We start from the raw sequence: 19,120 nt of genomic DNA, 5'->3' as shown, positions 1-19,120 counted from the left end.
TTGTCTTTGAGCAGGTGTTGAATGACTCGATCTAGTCAACTATAGTTAAAGGTCAAATGGTGGAATGGGCTAGCACTTATAAGAATCTTTGGCTTATTATCGACAACAAACTGCGTTTTGATACTCATGCCGAAGCACTATGCCAAAAAGGCCAGCAACGGCTACACTGTATATTCGGAGGCTCTCTACTTTAAATATTAGCGGGACTCTTATGACCATGTATTATAGATCTTATATTGAATCTGAACTTTATCCGCTGTTCCACAAGTTACAAAATGCTTCCTTCTGGGTTAAGTTATAGTATGCCTAAAATTAAGAGTAACTGGTATGGATTTTCTTTTATTACTACTGCGGTAAGATTCTTAAACGTGTGAGAGTGTTGTGTGTCTTGTTTATGGACTGTATTAGTATGTTGGTGTGTGTGATGCTTACAAATTTATGTTGCATAAAAAATTGCCCCTTGGGCTTATAAATGTGTGTGGGGGTGGGTTGTGTTCTCTTATTGTGCCATTTAACAAAGACTTTTACACCACATTAACATTTTACTACATTTTACAGAGTAACCGCAAACTGCTATGATAACCAAAAGAGAACCAAAACTAACATTAGGTTAACGTTCTGTGTTTGCTGGGCATATTCTAACCTTAATGTGAAGCAAAACCATGGTTATAAAAACAGTTATCAATACACCCTAAACAGTCACTACAGGTTTATTATAAGGTATGTTAGTTTTCGCAAAGGATAAGTCAAAGTCAAAATCATCCTACAAGTAGAAGACTCTTGCTTACAAACGTACATATGAATGAAACACTTTCCCCAAAGTAACTTTTATTGCATTAAGTTTTGTATCATACTAGTTTAATAAACACAGAGTTTATAATACAATTGGTCTGAATGGCACCGCATGAAGTTGAACAACAATGTTGTTAATCTCAGTTCCTGGTTTCAACGTCAACGTATTGTAGCCTATGGGTAAAGTTATGCGACAAATGTAGGCCAAACTAAAATGTAACCCCGCCCACTAACCAATGAGACAAGTGGGGGCGGACGTTGTGCTACCCCCAACTCGTCTCATTGGCTACAAAAATGTGTGGCACCGCCCCGTGCTGCAGGCTGCAGCCAGGTGTACTTGGGAGAATCCACTGAAACTTCATCCATCTGCCTCACAAATTCACACTTTTTTTTTGTGAGACACTGGCTTAAAGGTGCAAGGCATCCCTTTACAGTACTTACAGATCACAAAAATCGACAATACCCACTTAAAGTACAGTTTTTTGACACATTTCTCAATACTTAGGTCACTTTTGCAAAACTCTTCACACAGTGAGCACAACATGTGGGCTACACTGCAAAAAATGACTTTCTTACTTAGTATTTTTGTCTTGTTTTCAATAGAAATATCTAAAAATTCTTAAATTAAGATGCTTTTTCTTGATGAGTAAAATGACCTAAGTAAATAAGTCTATTTTTAGACAAATAATATACAATTTAAGTGAAATTGTCCTTAAAACAAGCAAAATTATCTTCCAATGGGGTGAGAAAAAAAATTGTGAAATAAGATTTCTTTTTTCTTAAACACTTAATTCAAGTAAAATTTTCTCACCCCATTGGCAGATATATTTGCTTGTTTTAAGCACAAATTCACTTAAATTGTATATTTTTTGTCTAAAAATAACTATTATTTTTTTTTAGGTCATTTTGCTCATCAAGAAAATACATCTTGATTTAAGAATTTTTAGATATTTCTACTGAAAACAAGAAGAAAAAAAACGTCTCGGGTTACGAATGTAACCATTGTTCCCCGAGAAGGGAACGAGACGCTGCGTCGCCGAAGCTACGCTATGGGAACGCCCTCTGCGTGATTGCGTCTGAAGCACGTATGTCAAATCAATCCAATGGTCAAGTGACACGTCATAGGCGGGTGACGTGGGAACCAGGAAGCTATAAAAAGAGCACCCGGCAAGCCGACTTCAGCTAGATTGTGCCGAAGCAAGGCGAGACAGAGATGCAGGGAGTATGGCAGGGAGACGCAGCGTCTCGTTCCCTTCTCGGGGAACAATGGTTACATTCGTAACCCGAGACTTTCCCCTTCGAGGGACCTCGAGCTGCGTCGCCGAAGCTACGCTATGGGAACGATGTACCAAAACACCATACTACCAAGTGCCTGTCTGTGTGTAAAAAACGCGCACAGCTTAAGACATGAGCACCTGGGCTCCAGGCGTAGCACCAACATCTAACTCGTAGAACCGAACGAATGTGAGCGGAGAGGACCAGCCTGCCGCATCACAGACATCCTGCATTGAAGCCCCTAGCCACAAGGCCTTAGAGGCTGCCATACCCCGAGTAGAATGAGCCCTGACGGCGATAGGTGAAGGCCGTCCAGTGGTCTCATAAGCCAGAGAGATAGCCTCAACTATCCACTTACTGAGTGTCTGCTTGGTCGCCGGCAGGCCTTTCTTGGGCGAGCCAAAGCACACAAACAGTTGTTCAGACCTCCTCCACAAAGAAGATCGGTGAACATAGGCATCCAGTGCTCGCACTGGACACACCAAGTTAAGCTTTCCCTGATTCCTATCCCTAAACGGGGGAGGACAGAGGGCCTGAAGTACGACAGGTCCTGGCACATTAGTCGGTACCTTAGGCACATAGCCGGGCCTTGGGTACAAGAAAGCCTTAACCATCCCCGGTGCGAATTCAAGGCACGTAGGGGAAACCGACAGGGCCTGAAGGTCACCCACTCTCCTCAGAGAACTGACTGCCAACAGAAGTACTGTTTTAAGTGCCACAAACTTGACTGGAACGGTCTCAATGGGGTCAAACGGAGCCATGGACAGACCTTCCAGCACAACGGCCAGGTCCCAAGCTGGGACCCTGGGTCGGACTACAGGCCTCAGCCTCCGAGTGCCACGAAGGAAGCGAACCACCAGCGGGTCTCTCCCAAGGGATTGGCCGACCAAAGGAACATGGTAAGCCGAGATGGCCGCCACGTACACCTTCAGCGTAGAAGGAGATAACCCTGCGGTGAACTTTTCCTGCAGAAACTCCAAGACTGTACCAATTGGGCAGTTCACAGGGTCATGCAGGTGTTTGCTGCACCAGGAAGTAAAAACTCTCCATTTAAAGGCATAAAGCTTCCTCGTGGAGGGAGCTCTGGAGTGAAGAATGGTCTCAGCAGCCTCAGCTGAGAGACCAGATTCTATCAGTCTGGCCCCCTCAGTGGCCAGACCCACAGTTTCCATAACTCTGGGCGGGGGTGAAGAATCGAGCCCCCCGCCAGAGAAAGGAGATCCCTCCTGACGGGTATTTCCCAAGGTGAGCCGTCGAGGAGGGACACCAAGTCCGTAAACCATATACGGTTCGGCCATAGTGGGGCTACCAACAACAGGCGGAAGTTGTTGCGACGAACCCTCTCCAGAACTCCCGGGAGCAGAGCGATCGGGGGAAAAGCGTACAGCCGTAGCCTCGGCTGAACCATGGCATCCAGTCCCAGCGGTGCTGGATGTGTGAGAGAAAACCATAGCGGACAGTGTGTCGTATCTCTGGACGCAAACAGATCCACTTCCGCCTGGTAAAATCTCGTCCAGATGGACTCCACCACCTGAGGGTGGAGCCTCCACTCCCCGGGCCTCAGCCCCTGTCTCGACAGGACGTCTGCTCCCTGATTCAGACACCCGGGAATGTACACTGCTCTGAGGGACAGCAACTTCCCCTGTGTCCACAGAAGGATATGCCGCGCCAATTTGTACAAAGGGCGTGAACGCAAACCCCCCTGGTGGTTGATGTACACGACTACCGACGTGTTGTCTGTCCGGACTAACACGTGATGGCCCCGCAGGTGAGGGATGAAACATCTCAGGGCGTAGAACACTGCCATCATCTCTAGGCAATTTATGTGCCAGCTGAGCTGTCTGGCCCCCATAATCCATGAGCCAGATGGCTCCCCATAGTTGCTCCCCAGCCTGTGAGGGAAGCATCCGTTGTCAGCGTAACTCGACGGTACTGAGCCCCCAACATCAGTCCTTGGGAGAGAAACCATGGTCTCTTCCAAAGATCTAAGGCACGAAGACATCTGCGCGTGACCTTGATCAGACGGAACGGGTTGCCCCTCGGGGAAAACCCTTTGGTTTTGAGCCACCACTGTAGCGGTCTCATGTGAAGCAGCCCAAGGGGTATCACATTGGATGCTGCTGCCATGAGACCCAACAACCTCTGAAATTGTTTTACAGTGTGTGACTGGCCTAACTTCACTCTGCCTACAGCCAAAAGAATGGATTTCACACGAGCAGGGGACAGATGTGCCTGCATTGTTGTTGAATCCCATATAACGCCAAGAAAAGCTGTCCTCTGTACTGGAGAGAGCATGCTTTTCTTTGCATTTAGCCTTAACCCCAGTCCTCTCATGTGGGTCAGCACAGCATCTCGATGCTGCGCTGCCATACTCTCTGATTGGGCTAAAATTAACCAATCGTCTATGTAGTTTAAGACACGGATGCCCTGGAGTCGTAACGGAGCCAGCGCTGCATCCATGCACTTTGTAAACGTACGGGGTGACAGAGATAGACCGAAAGGGAGAACCCGATATTGGTAAGCCACGCCCCCGAAGGCGAACCTCAGGAATCTCCTGTGCTGCGGGAGGATAGATATGTGAAAATACGCGTCTTTTAGATCTATCGTCACAAACCAGTCCTCGGATCTGATTTGTGTGACGATCTGCTTTATAGTTAACATCTTGAACTTTAGTTTTGCAACAGACCGGTTCAGATGACGTAGATCTAAAATCGGACGTAACCCCCCGTCTTTCTTTGGAACTATGAAATAGCGGCTGTAAAACCCTGACTCCCTGTCGTGAGGAGGAACACATTCTATGGCTTCCTTGCACAAGAGAGTTTCTACTTCTTGTTCCATTATTAGAGCCTGCCCAGCACCCACTATGGTAGATAACACGCCGTTGAATTGGGGTGGCTGGTTGCAAAACTGAATTTTGTAGCCTTTTTCTATTATTTGCAGAACCCACTGAGACACGTTTGGCAGGAGTTTCAACGCTGCCAAATTTTCTATAAGGGGGACCAGCCTCTCGAGACTGGCTTTTTGTGTACTGCTTAAACTTTTCCCGGTGCCCTGAACCAAACTGGCAGGGTTCAACCTGGGTGATATTAATGCCTCCCTCCTCGGAGAGAGGTGTTGCGTGCCCCACGCACGAGGCACACAAGAATATGAAGCCGCTGTGCCCCGAAGCACCTGCGGCGGGGTTAACACACTGGCATCCCGAGGGCATCGAGGAGAGACGGGCACCGTGTTGTGAGGTGACTGCCGGCTCTCCCCGATTGGGGGCTGCCCTCGGAAATATGACACTACGTCCCTCAGGACTTCTTTTTAGCCGACGCCTTCCTCGCCATAATAACAGCCCTCAGGTCTGTTTTCTGCTTGGATGATGTCTGAGTGCGACCGCCCGAACCCCAGTTCTTTTGAGGGGGACCACGAGTGGCAACACTATGCTTTTGCGATGCTCTATACGATGTCGATGGCTGCTCCCGCCCAGCAGCCCTAGAATCAAGAGCACGGCGGGGGAGATAGCGTTCGAACGCCGCCGACTGCTTACGAGCCTCCGCAAATCTCTCGACGACAGTATTAACGGCATCGCCGAAGAGACCGGAGAGCACAACGGGCGCGTCTAAGAGAAATGCCCTATCTGAGGTTTTAAGCTCGGACAGATTAAGCCATAAATGGCGTTCCGTGGCTACGAGAGCTCCCATTGATCTACCCACGGCTTTCGCAGTCTCTTTAATCGCCCTGAGTGACACATCAGTGACTCGACGAAGCTCTTTAAATATATCAGACGTACCCCCCGCCTCGGTATCTAAATCTTTAAGCAGTTCTGCTTGGTACGCCTGTAAGACAGCTAAGGTATGCAGTGAAGCCCCAGCCTGCCCTGCAGACTTATAAGCTTTACCCACTAAAGATGAAGTTAACCTTACCGGTTTCGTGGGAAGCGAAGGCGATTTCAATGATGACGCCGCAGCGGGGGAGAGATAGCTCGCAAGCGTCTGCTTCACCCGGGGCATCGTTAAATATCCGTGTTCACCCATCCCCACAATGTTGGAATACATGGTGGCGTGAGGGGTATGAACACGGGCTGAATACTGAGCTTTCCATGATCTCCACAGCTCGCTGTGGAGATCAGGAAAGAAAGGCATGTTGCGCCGCGAAGGTTGAGGTTTCTGTTTTAAAAAGCGCTCGTCTAACATGCTCTGAGGACGCGCGCTCTGTGTCTCCGCCGGCCAGTCTAATTCTAAGCGAGCCACGGCATTAGTGACAACCTCCATTAAATCATCGAACGCGGGGGACGGATGAGAAGGCTCCTCAGCGTCCACCACGTCCACAGACATAATATCGACTTCCTCGGACGACGATAAATGCAAATCTGGGCTCCCGCCCTGGGCGGAAGAAACCGCAGCGCGGGCTTCCGAATCCAGAGACGGGGCACTAGATCCCGCGGGTGAAGGCTGAGAAAGGGGGAGACCCGTCTCAAGCTCGTCCGCGAGATCTAGTTGTGATCCCCACGATCGCAGCTTCCGCTCTGCCTCGGCAGCAGCGGGGCCAGAACCGTGGGGAACACGCGACTCACCACCCTCCTCGAAGAGTGCGAGCCGCGAGCGCAACGTACGGAGCGGCATCCTTTCACAATGTGCACAACCACCCCTCTCAAGAGATGATCGTGTGTGTTGTGCCCCGAGGCACATAACACAGAGACGATGAGAGTCCTCGCTCGTAATGAAACGAGGACATGGGGAAGCACACTCCTTAAAACTTTGTTTGGACTTGGACTTGGACATGATAATGACACACACTCGCTTGCTGAGGCACAAAGAGCTGAAGTCGGCTTTCCGGGTGCTCTTTTTATAGCTTCCTGGTTCCCACGTCACCCGCCTATGACGTGTCACTTGACCATTGGATTGATTTGACATACGTGCTTCAGACGCAATCACGCAGAGGGCGTTCCCATAGCGTAGCTTCGGCGACGCAGCTCGAGGTCCCTCGAAGGGGAACTAAGTAAGAATGTCATTTTTTGCAGTGTAAACTGAGGATCAATTATCATTGCTTTGGCACAAAATGCATTCAATGACTAGATCTCTCACATTTCATGAATTCTTTTCTCACTCACAACAACACAACAACTGCCAAAACTCTTTGTACATACATGCCAATTTGCACATGCTTACATACTGTTTTCAAAACTGTTAAACTTATGTTCAAAACAATAACACAATACAAAACTGAATAAGACAGCAATTTGCTACATTTCTACAATAATTTTTTAATCTTAATCTTAAAATTAAATTCTATAAAATTAGACCGAGTAGATTAGCATTACTATTATATCTATCTGTAGCCTATCAGTGGATGGTGTGTATACAAATTCTTGTATTTTGGAATTACTAATAAAAATAAACGCCATAAAATATTGAAGAATTCTGCATCATGTCTGATTCATTCCAGTAACATATATTGCAGTGAATTATAAACAGAGAAAACATTGTATAATGCTACATGTTGTTAGTGTTTTTTAGGTTATTGTTTTGTGGGGGACAAAGTGTGTTTGTCGGCTGCCAACCTTTGCTAGTGTTCTGGAAGAATGAGTTGATTTGAGACCTAAATAAAGTGTTTTGGTAGTTGTAGTGCATTTTGAATATGAAATGAACTGCTTTGCCAAGCTGAAAGTTTGTTAGGAGAACTGTGTGAAGAAGAGTTTGGCAAAAGTGACCTAAGTATTGAGAAATGTGTCCTAGCATCTGTGAAAAACTGTAAGTAATAATTTGAGGGATGATTATTTGATTATTGAAGACACCTGGTGATAATGAGCAGGACTACAACTGATTTCCAGCCACTGCCTTAGATAAAATCAACTAAAAAGACATTAAAGTTCTCTCATTACAAACCAGACTGACTTTTGTCTACTTTGAAATTGTTTGGTCACCATTATGGTGATCAGTATTTCCTTTAGTTGTGCAGTTGGATTTATAGTTTGAACTTTATTTTTCTCTTGAGAACAGTGTTTATCAAACACGTTATTTGTGGCAAAAGATGTTAAAACAACGATTGTCAAGTAATTTGTTTAGACTGTTAAAAATGTGTCCGGCTGGACAGCTTACATTGGTCACCCAGACAGCACACATACATCTGGCCGACGTTGTGCCGACTTTCAAAGTTCCATCGGCAAGATGTCGCTCAGGGAGCGTTTGCTCATTGGGAAGATGTCGTCTAGATGTCGGCATCTCGTCGCAAATGCCCTCGGGCCGATGTTTAAACGATGCAATTACAGCCGCTCTGCACGGGCTTTACCATGCATTTATTTATTAAATTAAACCTTTATTCATTCACACTTATGCAGAATAATGTGCTTCTTTGCAATAATAACTAAAAACAAGTACACCACTGTCAATAACCGTTGCAAATTTATTCATTTGACAAATATAACACATAAACAACTTGGATAAATCAGTAACAGAATATTTACATGTGTCACACATAAATTACATATTCTGTAACTATTATACACTGCTATACTACTGTGTAAACGTTTTACTTACACTTAACTAAAATATTTCTTATACCCTTCAAAATAATATACTCTTAAAGTATATGATTCAATTACGTTTGTGGACAAAAATATAGTCTCAACATATACATTTATTTCAATTGAGAACTAAAATTTAATTTAAAACTTTTTTCAAATTACTTGGACAAAATGATAAAATAAACAAGTAATTCAAGCCCATAATACATAGAAATTTCTTTAAAAATATCTCAGGGTGAGATGTCAAAAAATTACTGAAAAACCCAAGGGTATATATTTCCAATTCTAGGCAAAGGGTGGCTGCATTTGAAATGCTAAAATATAACAGTTTGGATTTCAGAAGTTTTAGTCTCAAGATAATTCACATATGTTGTACAAATGGGACACGGCCTGTGAAAACCCAGCAAAGTATTTCTTTGTGACTTACTGTTTTCTACATAAAATCATCCTACACAATTCAGAAAACATTCTCTGAAAATATAATCTTGACATATTCAATACTGACTGAGTAAGGTCATGCCAAAGACTGAACTCAATGTTAAATCAGTAAATTCAAACTTTAGATGTCATTAGATTTTAAGACAGTAGCCTGGATTTCATATACAAGGTCACATATTTATGTATCTTAGAAATATATTGTAAATAATAATGTGCATGTACATAACAAAAACATTTAATCATAAAACATTCTCGACAGGTCTTCTGTCTTGTTTTCTGCACTCGTCTCTGCAAGCAGTGCCTGTAAACCTTAGAGGTTCCTCTTTGTTGCCTTTGTTTCCTGTCCCGAACACCGCCTTTTAAACATCTGGATACCACTTCTTCCTCTCCATGGTTCCTCTTTGTTGCTTTAGGATCACCTAAATGGAAACATCCAACAAAAAATTATTAATCATACGATCACATTTTTATATTTAAATTTAGGTGCCTATGGCAAACATGAACAATCGTGTATATTGGATAGATAATCAAAAAGTGGACCCACAAAGCATACAGTACTTTATGTAAGCATATAAAACATCTGGTCTACTGTGTTGTTGCATTCCTGAGTGTCTGGCTGTGCATTATTAACAGTGTTAATTCTTCTTTGCATCCTCAGCTATACTTAAAATGAGTGCTATAGGAGGAATTAATGCAAATGTCTTGAAAATTATACATTTTATTGTTAGAGATATCTAAAGATAACAGTCACCCACTTGCTTACCACCAAAATGTGTTGAACAAGTGCTTGCATCAGTGTTCATGTAATCGAGTAAAGTATAACCTTATTCACACAGCACTTTGGTCACAGAAAATATCCGTAAAATTGGCAGACAGGCATTTGTGTGAACGCAAAGATGTTCTGGGATTGTTCCAGGAAAAAGGTCCTAGTAACATTACCGTAAGATACCTGGAAAGCCCTCTTTGTGAATGAGACGCAAAAACAATGGCGTAGTTTTGAAGTTATGGTTCAGCTCTTTAAAACAAGGGTTTTACAAAGGTCGGCAAACTGGACTGAAGCAGAGATCAGGGAGCTTGTCACCATCCACGCTGAAGCAGAGATCATTTAGCAGCATAACAGTTCTAGCGCATCAGGTGCTCACATGAGCTTATATTAAACAAAATACATGTGCGTCATAGCAACAAGATATACCATTCAGCTCTTTAAAACGGGGGTTTAAATGAACATTTACATTCACAATGAGAAATGTCTGCAAACTGGACTAGAACAGAGTTCAGGGAGTTTCAAAAATCCACTTTGAAATTGGGTTAATTCATGTGCATACTAGAACAGCGCATCACGCATTCCATTATAGTCTTATCATAAACAAAAATCCAGTCATCTGCAGAGAGAAATAACCAATAATAACAAACCTTCAGACACTGTGGATAAAACCTATCGAGTGCAGGACTTTAAACACATCATGTGTCTTTACGGCATAAACACAGAATCCGGAAAATCATTGGCAGTGTGAATGAACCAAAAATCAAATGGTCCTGGACCAAGTTTAAGTATAATATGAATGGGCCCTTCTTTAATGTATCGTGTCTAACAGATACCAAGTAGCAAAGTTTGTCTCACCTGTGGGCCACAACACTTAGTTCTGTCCTAGTATACGCCTTAGTCCTCGGTCTAGATCTCACCCAAACACTGTAAACGGAGCAGAACAGAAATGTTCATTTTTAAGTAGAAATGATAAGTGGACCCAGATTTGTTCCAGAATGTATTAAATGAAAATAACGTGGTCTGCTTTGTCTAAGATAAAGGATAAAATGCACTGTTAAATAAAAGACATTTTAAAAGGGTTGAGTTGTCTGAACCAAGTCATCTTGTTGCTTTGACGTCTTTGTTTTAGTTTATCTTTACCCTTCTGCTTGTTAACAGCACACATCATCAGTATTGTTCAATTATCACTTTATGCATTACTTTATTTTTTTATTAATGTTAACATACCTTCAGGATCGTCAGTGTACCTAAATAGATAAGACTGAGCAGTGTTGAATTACCACCAGGGATTTTGATCTGTAACTGAATTCAGTCAAAGCAACAAGATGACTGTCTGATGACTCAAATGAGTTAAAGGATTACTCCTCCCACCAAAATGAAAATTGACTGATTATTACTTTTTTAACAGAACACAATCAGAGTTATATTAAATCATTTCCTGGTTCTTTACATTTATATATTGTATTTATATTTTTGCTTTATAATGTCATTGACTGGGATCAATGTTTTTCAAAGCTCAAAAGTATATCCATCCTTCATTAAAGTAATCCATATGTAACCCAGTGGATTAATAAATGTCTTCCGAAGCGAAACAATACGTTTGTGAGAAAAACTATTCATATTTATAGCTTTTTGTGATAGAGACAAGACATTTACAAAGTTAAAAAGACAATTTAAATATGGCGGCACGTGTTATCGCATTGGATGTTATGCATCTCATGACTAGTCGTAAAATGAATTGTGATGAAACACAGTAGAGACACATGAGAAACAATGCGATTGAGTTGTTGTAGTCTGTTTACATTACATATACATCGTAACTCGCTTAAAGCTTAAAATATAAAGTTTTTCTCACAAGCCTATCATTTTGCATCAGAAGACCCACTGGGTTATATATGGATCACTTTAATGATGAATGGATGCACTTTTGGAACTTCAAAACATTGATGCCCAGTCAATGCCATTATTAAAGGAATAGTCTACTCATTTTCATTATTAAAATATGTTATTACCTTAACTAAGAACTGTTGAATCATCCCTCTATCATCTGTGTGTGTGTACGTAAGCGCTGGAGCGCGCTGCGATGCTACGATAGCATTTAGCTTAGCCCCATTCATTCAATGGTACCATTTAGAGATAAAGTTAGAAGTGACCAAACACATCAACGTTTTTCCTATTTAAGACGAGTAGTTATACGAGCAAGTTTGGTGGTACAAAATAAAACATAGCGCTTTTCTAAGCGGATTTAAAAGAGGAACTATATTTTATGGCGTAATAGCACTTTTGGGAGTACTTCGACTTGGCGCAGTAACACCCTCCCTCTCCCATTATGAGAGGGAGAAGGGGAGCGGACTTTTCAGGCGAGTCGAAGTACTCCCAAAAGTGCTATTACGCCATAAAATATAGTTCCTCTTTCAAATCCGCTTAGAAAAGTGCTACGTTTTATTTTGTACCACCAAACTTGCTCGTATAACTACTCGTCTTAAATAGGAAAAACGTTGATGTGTTTGGTCACTTCTAACTTTATCTCTAAATGGCAGCATTGAATGAATGGGGCTAAGCTAAATGCTATCGTAGCGTCGCAGCGCGCTCCAGCGCTTACGTACACACACACAGATGATAGAGGGATGATTCAACAGTTCTTAGTTAAGGTAATAACATATTTTAATATTGAAAATGAGTAGACTATTCCTTTAAGCATTGAAGAACCAGGACCAGTGGCGGACAATGACTTATTTTCCGAGGGCGCACAATGCAATGCGAAGCTCATCCCAACATGTATGTAGCCCGTCATGTGTGTGGTTCGTCATTTTAAAATATGTGTTAGGCGTATCGCATGTGAATCACGTGTCATTTCAAAATAAGTGCCTGCTGCACACACGTCATAATGGTTTATGATAAAAGATACCTGCATTATCTCATGCGTAATCAGAGTTTAATGTTAAGTGAATGTGTTGTGTGTATTTTGTGAACGTGAGCATCTCTTTTATCATAAAAGGTTTTGACGCGTGTGCAGCAGGCACTTCTTTTGACAAGACACGTGATGCACATGGTTTACATGATTTAACAAACACATATTTTTGAAGACACGAGCAACACACATGACACTCTGAACACTTATTTTGAATTCGGACCCCTCAGAAGAGCAGTCACGAGCCGCCACTGGCCAGGACAGTATTTAATATAACTCTGATTGTGTTTGGCTAAAGAAAGAAAGATAAACATCTTGGATGACATGGGGTTGAGTAAATAATCCTTCAAAGCTAAAAGTTTACGTAAAAATTATAATTGTATCATTTACTCACCTTCATGTTGTTATAAACTTGCCAAAAATTCTTTAATCTGATAAATGATGTCAATCATACAGTTGATGGTACCCATTGACTTCCATAATAGGAAAAAGACATTTTATTGAAGTAAATGAGCAGCTGTGTACTTAACATCATTTATCAAAATATCTTGTTTTGTGTATATCACAATAAATAAACTCATGCTGGTTAAGAACATAAACCGGGCCTGTGTGACCACTAAAGCACAATAAAAAACATGTAAAGCTATCTTACCTTGAAAGAAAATTTGACACGGACTACTGAAAATCTAATGAAGGAAAAAGACAAAAAATCATATATTATGCACAAACGTTAAAAACAACATTGCAGTGTAGTGTTTAGTATAATGCGTTTCAAATAAGTAAATTCAACTTATATTATTTGTATAGTATATATCAGTACAGGGACATGCACAAGTTTGGGCACCCCTGGTAAAAAAAATTCTGTTAATGTAAACATTTAAGCGAGGGGAAGATGAAATGATCTCCAAAAGTATCCAAAGTTAAACATGAAACGCACATGATTACCACTGTATGTAGTCCAGTGCTGGGATCGTCTGAAGTCCTTGCAAGGGTCGATGTCATCTTTCCATTTGTGTTAGGTCATCTGACAGAGGCAGGATCCAGACTGCAGCTCACATAATTGCTAGTAGAAATAGAAAAGCAAATTGAGAAAATTTGCATGACTGCTGTTCATAGCTTTAAGGTAGTGGATGGTTGTGATTATTAAGTTATTTATAACCTGAGGCAAAGGTTAGTGAATGCAATTATGTGTATGCTAGACTTAGAGCTGTTGCTTTTGGTGGATAGAATCGGCGGTGTCAATTTCAACGTCGATAATTAGTCAACATAAATATTGTGTCATCACGACAAAAATATAGCCTTTTCCCCTTTGACATGGCAGATTTAAATGCAGATTAACATTCACAATGAGAAAAATCTGCAAACTGGACTGAAGAAGAAATCAGGGGGCTCGTCACTATCAGCTATGAACATTCACCAGCATAACAAAACAGCGTGTAACACAGTGCTTCCCAATCCTGGTCCTCGAGCACCCCCTCCCAAAAACTTATTTAAAACACCTGATTCAACTTAGCCTCCTTCCAAAATGGTAAACATGTCTCCCTAACAAGCTGATGAGTTAAATAAGGAGACATCTAAAACTTTTTGAGAGGGCGTGCTCGAGGACCAGGATTGGGAAGCACTGGTGTAACGCACTCCTTTATGATCTTATCATAAACAAAAAAATACACGTGTGGTTTCTCGAGAGAGAAATCACGGATAAGCAAACTACAGATACTACGAAAAACCTACCAAGTGCATGTGTGTGAAAGCACAAACAAATCTAGATAACTATTGGCAGCGTGAATTAACCAAAATCAAATAATCCCGAACAACTCCCGGATGTGTACTCTGTATTTTTTCCATAATATGTGTGTGAAAAGGGCTACAGACATTAACCATTCATTGAAAGCAAGTTGTCCATTGAACCTTAAATGTCCTTGTCAGTATCGGGAAAGCGGTCCTGAAACAAATATCCTCGTCGTAAGAGATGTACGGCGTACTGTCTCGACTAAACATATGGAGTCCTTCTTTAGGATCTCTGACTGCCGCACTCTAATGTTGTTCACCTGGCGTGTAACACGACAACCCAAATTGTCTTCATTATCCCAGGCACCTGCACAGAAACATTGAGAACACAAGCACCAGGGAAGCAGTGAGTGTGCGTCTTACCTACACCTAATGTAGCGTGTATATGACGGGCGATGGAGGCCCCGGTGATCCCAACATAGGGGGGAGAAGCAGTTATAAGTCGGTATCTCAAAAGCCTGAGGCAATGTGGTGGGAGAAGTGCTGGCTCGTGTCTTCCACTGTCGGTTTGCTGGCATTGGAGAGAATCTCATCTGGATTGATCGCATCCTAGATGTACATGCCCTGCACAGAGAAACAGATGGCTTAGTACCTCTATGTCCTATCTCCGATAAAACTAATATGACAGTATGGTTAAGATCAAAAACACTTAGGGTTAAAGTCAAATAATAAAAATGTTTGTAACAGCTGGTTAAAAACAACTTACAGCAAATGATGTTGTGATCTGTTTTGCAAAGACATAAAACATAATAATTGAATATTACAGATTAACATAAATGATGTCCAGTTACACCCACTAAAATGTCCTGAGGTGTCTGTCAGTGAAACACTTACACAGCAGTGCCAATGACCTGTTAACACACAAGAAGAGAGGAAACATATGAGGGAAATATTAGCTAAGGAAAAGGCAAGAAATTTATTCAGTCATTTCCAGCCCTTGATGTGTTTAAAATCCACAGTATGGCAAATGACTATGATATGAAACACCTGTTCATTAAATCACTGTACATTTCATACATCTGATATACAATAACGTAAATCAGATTGCACTGTGCATAACAAAATGGTTGTCAAAAAATCTGAACTAACTTAAATAATGTCAATGTAAACATCTTTTGTTTGTTTTGTTTTTAAATTTGCTGCCATTATAAGCACTCAAACTATCATACAGATCATAATAATACACTTTATACAGTAACTAAAACTGCCAGAGCATCATAAATATATATAGAGACAAAAATCATATTATTCACACTCACTAAATGTGTTTAAAATGACAATTTACCTCAGACAAGATATTTGCAAAAGCTTTTCTAACAAACGGGACAGAACAATTAACCATATTATGTTGATCATTTAAACATCAAACAAACACTCACAATGAAATGAAACAACCAAAATTACTATGTTATTGAACTCAATTATATAATCATCGATAATCATCCTCATATTTTTCCTAAAATTTAAATGACCTCAGAATACTTCCAACTGCTGTTCAGAAAAGCAATGGCCATCTGCCTATATTAAGTTCATCGTTTACATAGCAACAAAAACACAATACTGAACAAGTGAAAGGTATTTAGATTGATAAAAATAATGGAAATTATAATCTCTATTAAATAAAACATTTTAGCAAAAATGCATCAAATCTGAATAGCGCTGCTAGTACTAAAAACGTTATGACTTTATTTGCTGTGCTGTAGTAGACGGAGTGCCTTATACTAACTTGTAAGACTTTAAATATAAGATTTTTGTCGAAAACTTACCTGAACCACGTACGTCTGCAAAGTCAGCTCCCGCATTTTTTGAGATGGTCCTCACTGCGGAACACAACATCCAGGGGGCGGGGTTGGATCTAGATCCAACTCCTCCCACTTTATATACTTTGTTCCGCCAAATGAACCAGTATATTTGCGTTGTTGCAGCCCGCAATTAGTTGCAACCTGTGGTCACCAACGTTTGCTCTTATCAATTTAAGTGTACGTTTGATTAATAATATAGTTGAGAAAGATTAATAATTTAGAAAGTATCACAGTTAGGTGTAAGGGGAGGTAAGGACACGTTCCCGACAGTTTGATATCACTGAAGGGATTTATTTGTACATTATCCCACTTATTACACAGCTATTCCTATACGAGTAAATATATAAACTTATTTATTTGATATCTTTTATTAGCAAATTTAAAAAAAAAAGTAAACCTGTTTCCTAATGGCTGTAAGCAAAGACGTTATAACAAGTTCAAAGTCCATACAAGATAAACATTCAATTTATTAATTTCTAAATAACATGCCATAGCCTATATATCTTAATAATTATGCATATTAATACTGTATCCATTAATAGGTCTTAAACTGCATGTGGTAAGATTACTCGTAGTAGGCTTACCCGAAATGTTTTACTCCAAAACATTATAGCAAAAAACTTACATTTCACCCTAAAGGCACTACTTTTATTGTAGTCATAAGTGAAGTTAGTTATTATGTCAAAATAATAACTTAATTTAGTTACGACTAAATGCGGAAATGGTAACGCAGCAACACGTGTATGACGTGTCTTGTGGTAAAACTGGCGACCAATGGGATCTCTGGATCGGGATCCAGCTCCGCCCCTGGATCTAAATCCAACCCCGCCCCCTGGATGTCGTGTTCTGCAGTGAGGCGCTACTGCATTTTTTCCTTGTTCATGGCAAGACGAGACTGGAGTGGCTTCTCTGGGTTAAGGAATATATCGCCATCTGTTGGTTTGGCATGCTCATGACAATGCTTCATACCGGGGTTTTGCGTGTTCGAGTTGACGTGGAATTGTCTGTTTTTTTACGAAGGAGGGGAACACAAAACAATGATATGTGTAAAACAAGCCAATAATCCCTTATTTGTACTCACTTTCCCAAATTGCCTTTTCTCTAACTTACTTGAGTATTAACGGCGGCTGGCAACCAGCGTATGTACATTACTACCCCCTCCTGCTTCGGATTAATGGAACTTAGCAGCTGTGTGTCATTAAAAGCAAAGAAAGCGCTGCTATTTTATTTATTTTTACTTTTATTGTTGAGAATTACCCCACTGATTGCTAGTTTTAAAGGCTGTTAACCACTTCAGTACTCTGATTAGGGAGGAGTCATCACCCAGATAGCACACGTACGTCTCAGATACGTATCTGCGAGGTAATCACTCAGATTTCCATTCCGTCTGGAAAACGTATTATAAAGGTCGTTTGCCCATATGAATTACGTATCTGAGACGTACGAGCCCAGCCGTTTTGAAGACGCTTTTAAGATCTTTTCAAGACGCTTGATATTTAGAATGATGGTTAGCAGATGTTTCTAAGATATTTCCAAGATGTTTCTTAGATCTTTAAAAGATCTTTATAAGAGCTTTAATCGAGCTCTTTCTAAGATGTTTCTGAGAGCTTTAAAAGACGATTAAAAGATCATTAAAAATAAATTGCTCTAAACTACATCTTCTACACAGTTATACACACATATTATTACAATATATCATTGACAACAATTAAAACAGTTTTTTCAATAAAACAGGCAGTTGATTGCGTAAAATTTATTAAAATTAGACAAAGGAAAACATTCATAAGATGCATATTTACACGAGTGTATGCAAAAAAAGCAATGTTTTTCTATAACATACAAAGAAACACAATATCTTTAAATTAATCAAATGCTTCCTCGGGCAAAGAACATCTTTTCCCGATTTTCCGCGTCTCCTTCAGTGGTAGACGGACAGATTCTTCATCTGCAGCAGCTGCATTCTAAAAGAAACCATTACAAAAATAAGGAAAAATTAATTTTACAAACTATGTCATATGTTTTCTTTGTTTCCTCAATATAACTCTGATTAGAATGTCAAACAAAGATAAAATCATCCGTATTAATCGTCAATATCGTGTATATTATTAATATGAGTGTCTTTGCGTTAAATTCGTGCTACACCACACCATGCACTTATATCGACGTCGCAATGCAAAAGAAGAAGGGCAAGAAAGAAACCTGTCCTGGTCTGGCGATTTAAGGGAACATTTGTTTAAGGTATGTAGTAATAATACATTTTAATAATGCTGGGTGTGGGATCAGTTAACTAGAAATTTCGTTGATAATAAGCAATGTATGTACAGTAACTAGCTAGTTCACGTTAGATATTTTATTCACGTGTCTGTGGTTATTTTAGGTTTTTGATAGTTAATTTCACTGATAGTTTGAGCCCGTGTAAATTTCTTAAAAACCTGTAATTATTATTTTATTTAACATAATTATGTTTGCTGTCAAGACTGATATTTATTTATATATATTTATTGACGTTGATATGTAAACTTAACCTACTCAGTTGTACTTGACTAATGCAATAATGACAGGTCCACCTGTTTAAGTATATTGTAAAACATTTGAACATAACAACATTTGGACATAACATACACACATTGTTTCCGCCTGCATCAATTTAGTTGTATAGCTGCATTGCTGGTTAACACCTCTGGGCAGATTCTCCATGTTCTTCTTTTATGTGTAGCTGCTCACCTTAAACAGATACAGTACATTGAAGTAATGTTTAAAACAAATTAAGCCCTATAATATTGTTTATGTTTACAATAATTGGTAAAAAGTTTGACGGATAAAATGGTTCTTACCATTCT

The 19,120-nt window shown here is 40.5% G+C and overlaps 1 protein-coding gene across 1 annotated transcript; it reads right to left on the bottom strand.

Moving 5' to 3' along the window:
• Window positions 1–2,192: 2,192 nt before the first annotated feature.
• LOC141282370 (uncharacterized) lies at window positions 2,193–3,851 on the bottom strand. Its single transcript, XM_073815125.1, has one exon. It carries the CDS (start codon window positions 3,849–3,851, stop codon window positions 2,193–2,195), a length of 1,659 nt encoding a protein of 552 aa, XP_073671226.1.
• Between the last annotated feature and the right edge of the window lie 15,269 nt (window positions 3,852–19,120).

Source organism: Paramisgurnus dabryanus, chromosome 6, assembly GCF_030506205.2.
Source record: "Paramisgurnus dabryanus chromosome 6, PD_genome_1.1, whole genome shotgun sequence".
Classification (NCBI taxonomy): Eukaryota; Metazoa; Chordata; class Actinopteri; order Cypriniformes; family Cobitidae; genus Paramisgurnus; species Paramisgurnus dabryanus.
Note: the sequence above shows the minus strand (reverse complement) of the source record. Positions and strands in the feature narration are given on the sequence as shown.

What these genes read in the sequence shown, in the direction of transcription:
- LOC141282370 (XM_073815125.1), bottom strand. Translation starts at nt 3,851, where the DNA reads ATGTTTCATCCCTCACCTGCGGGGCCATCACGTGTTAGTCCGGACAGA.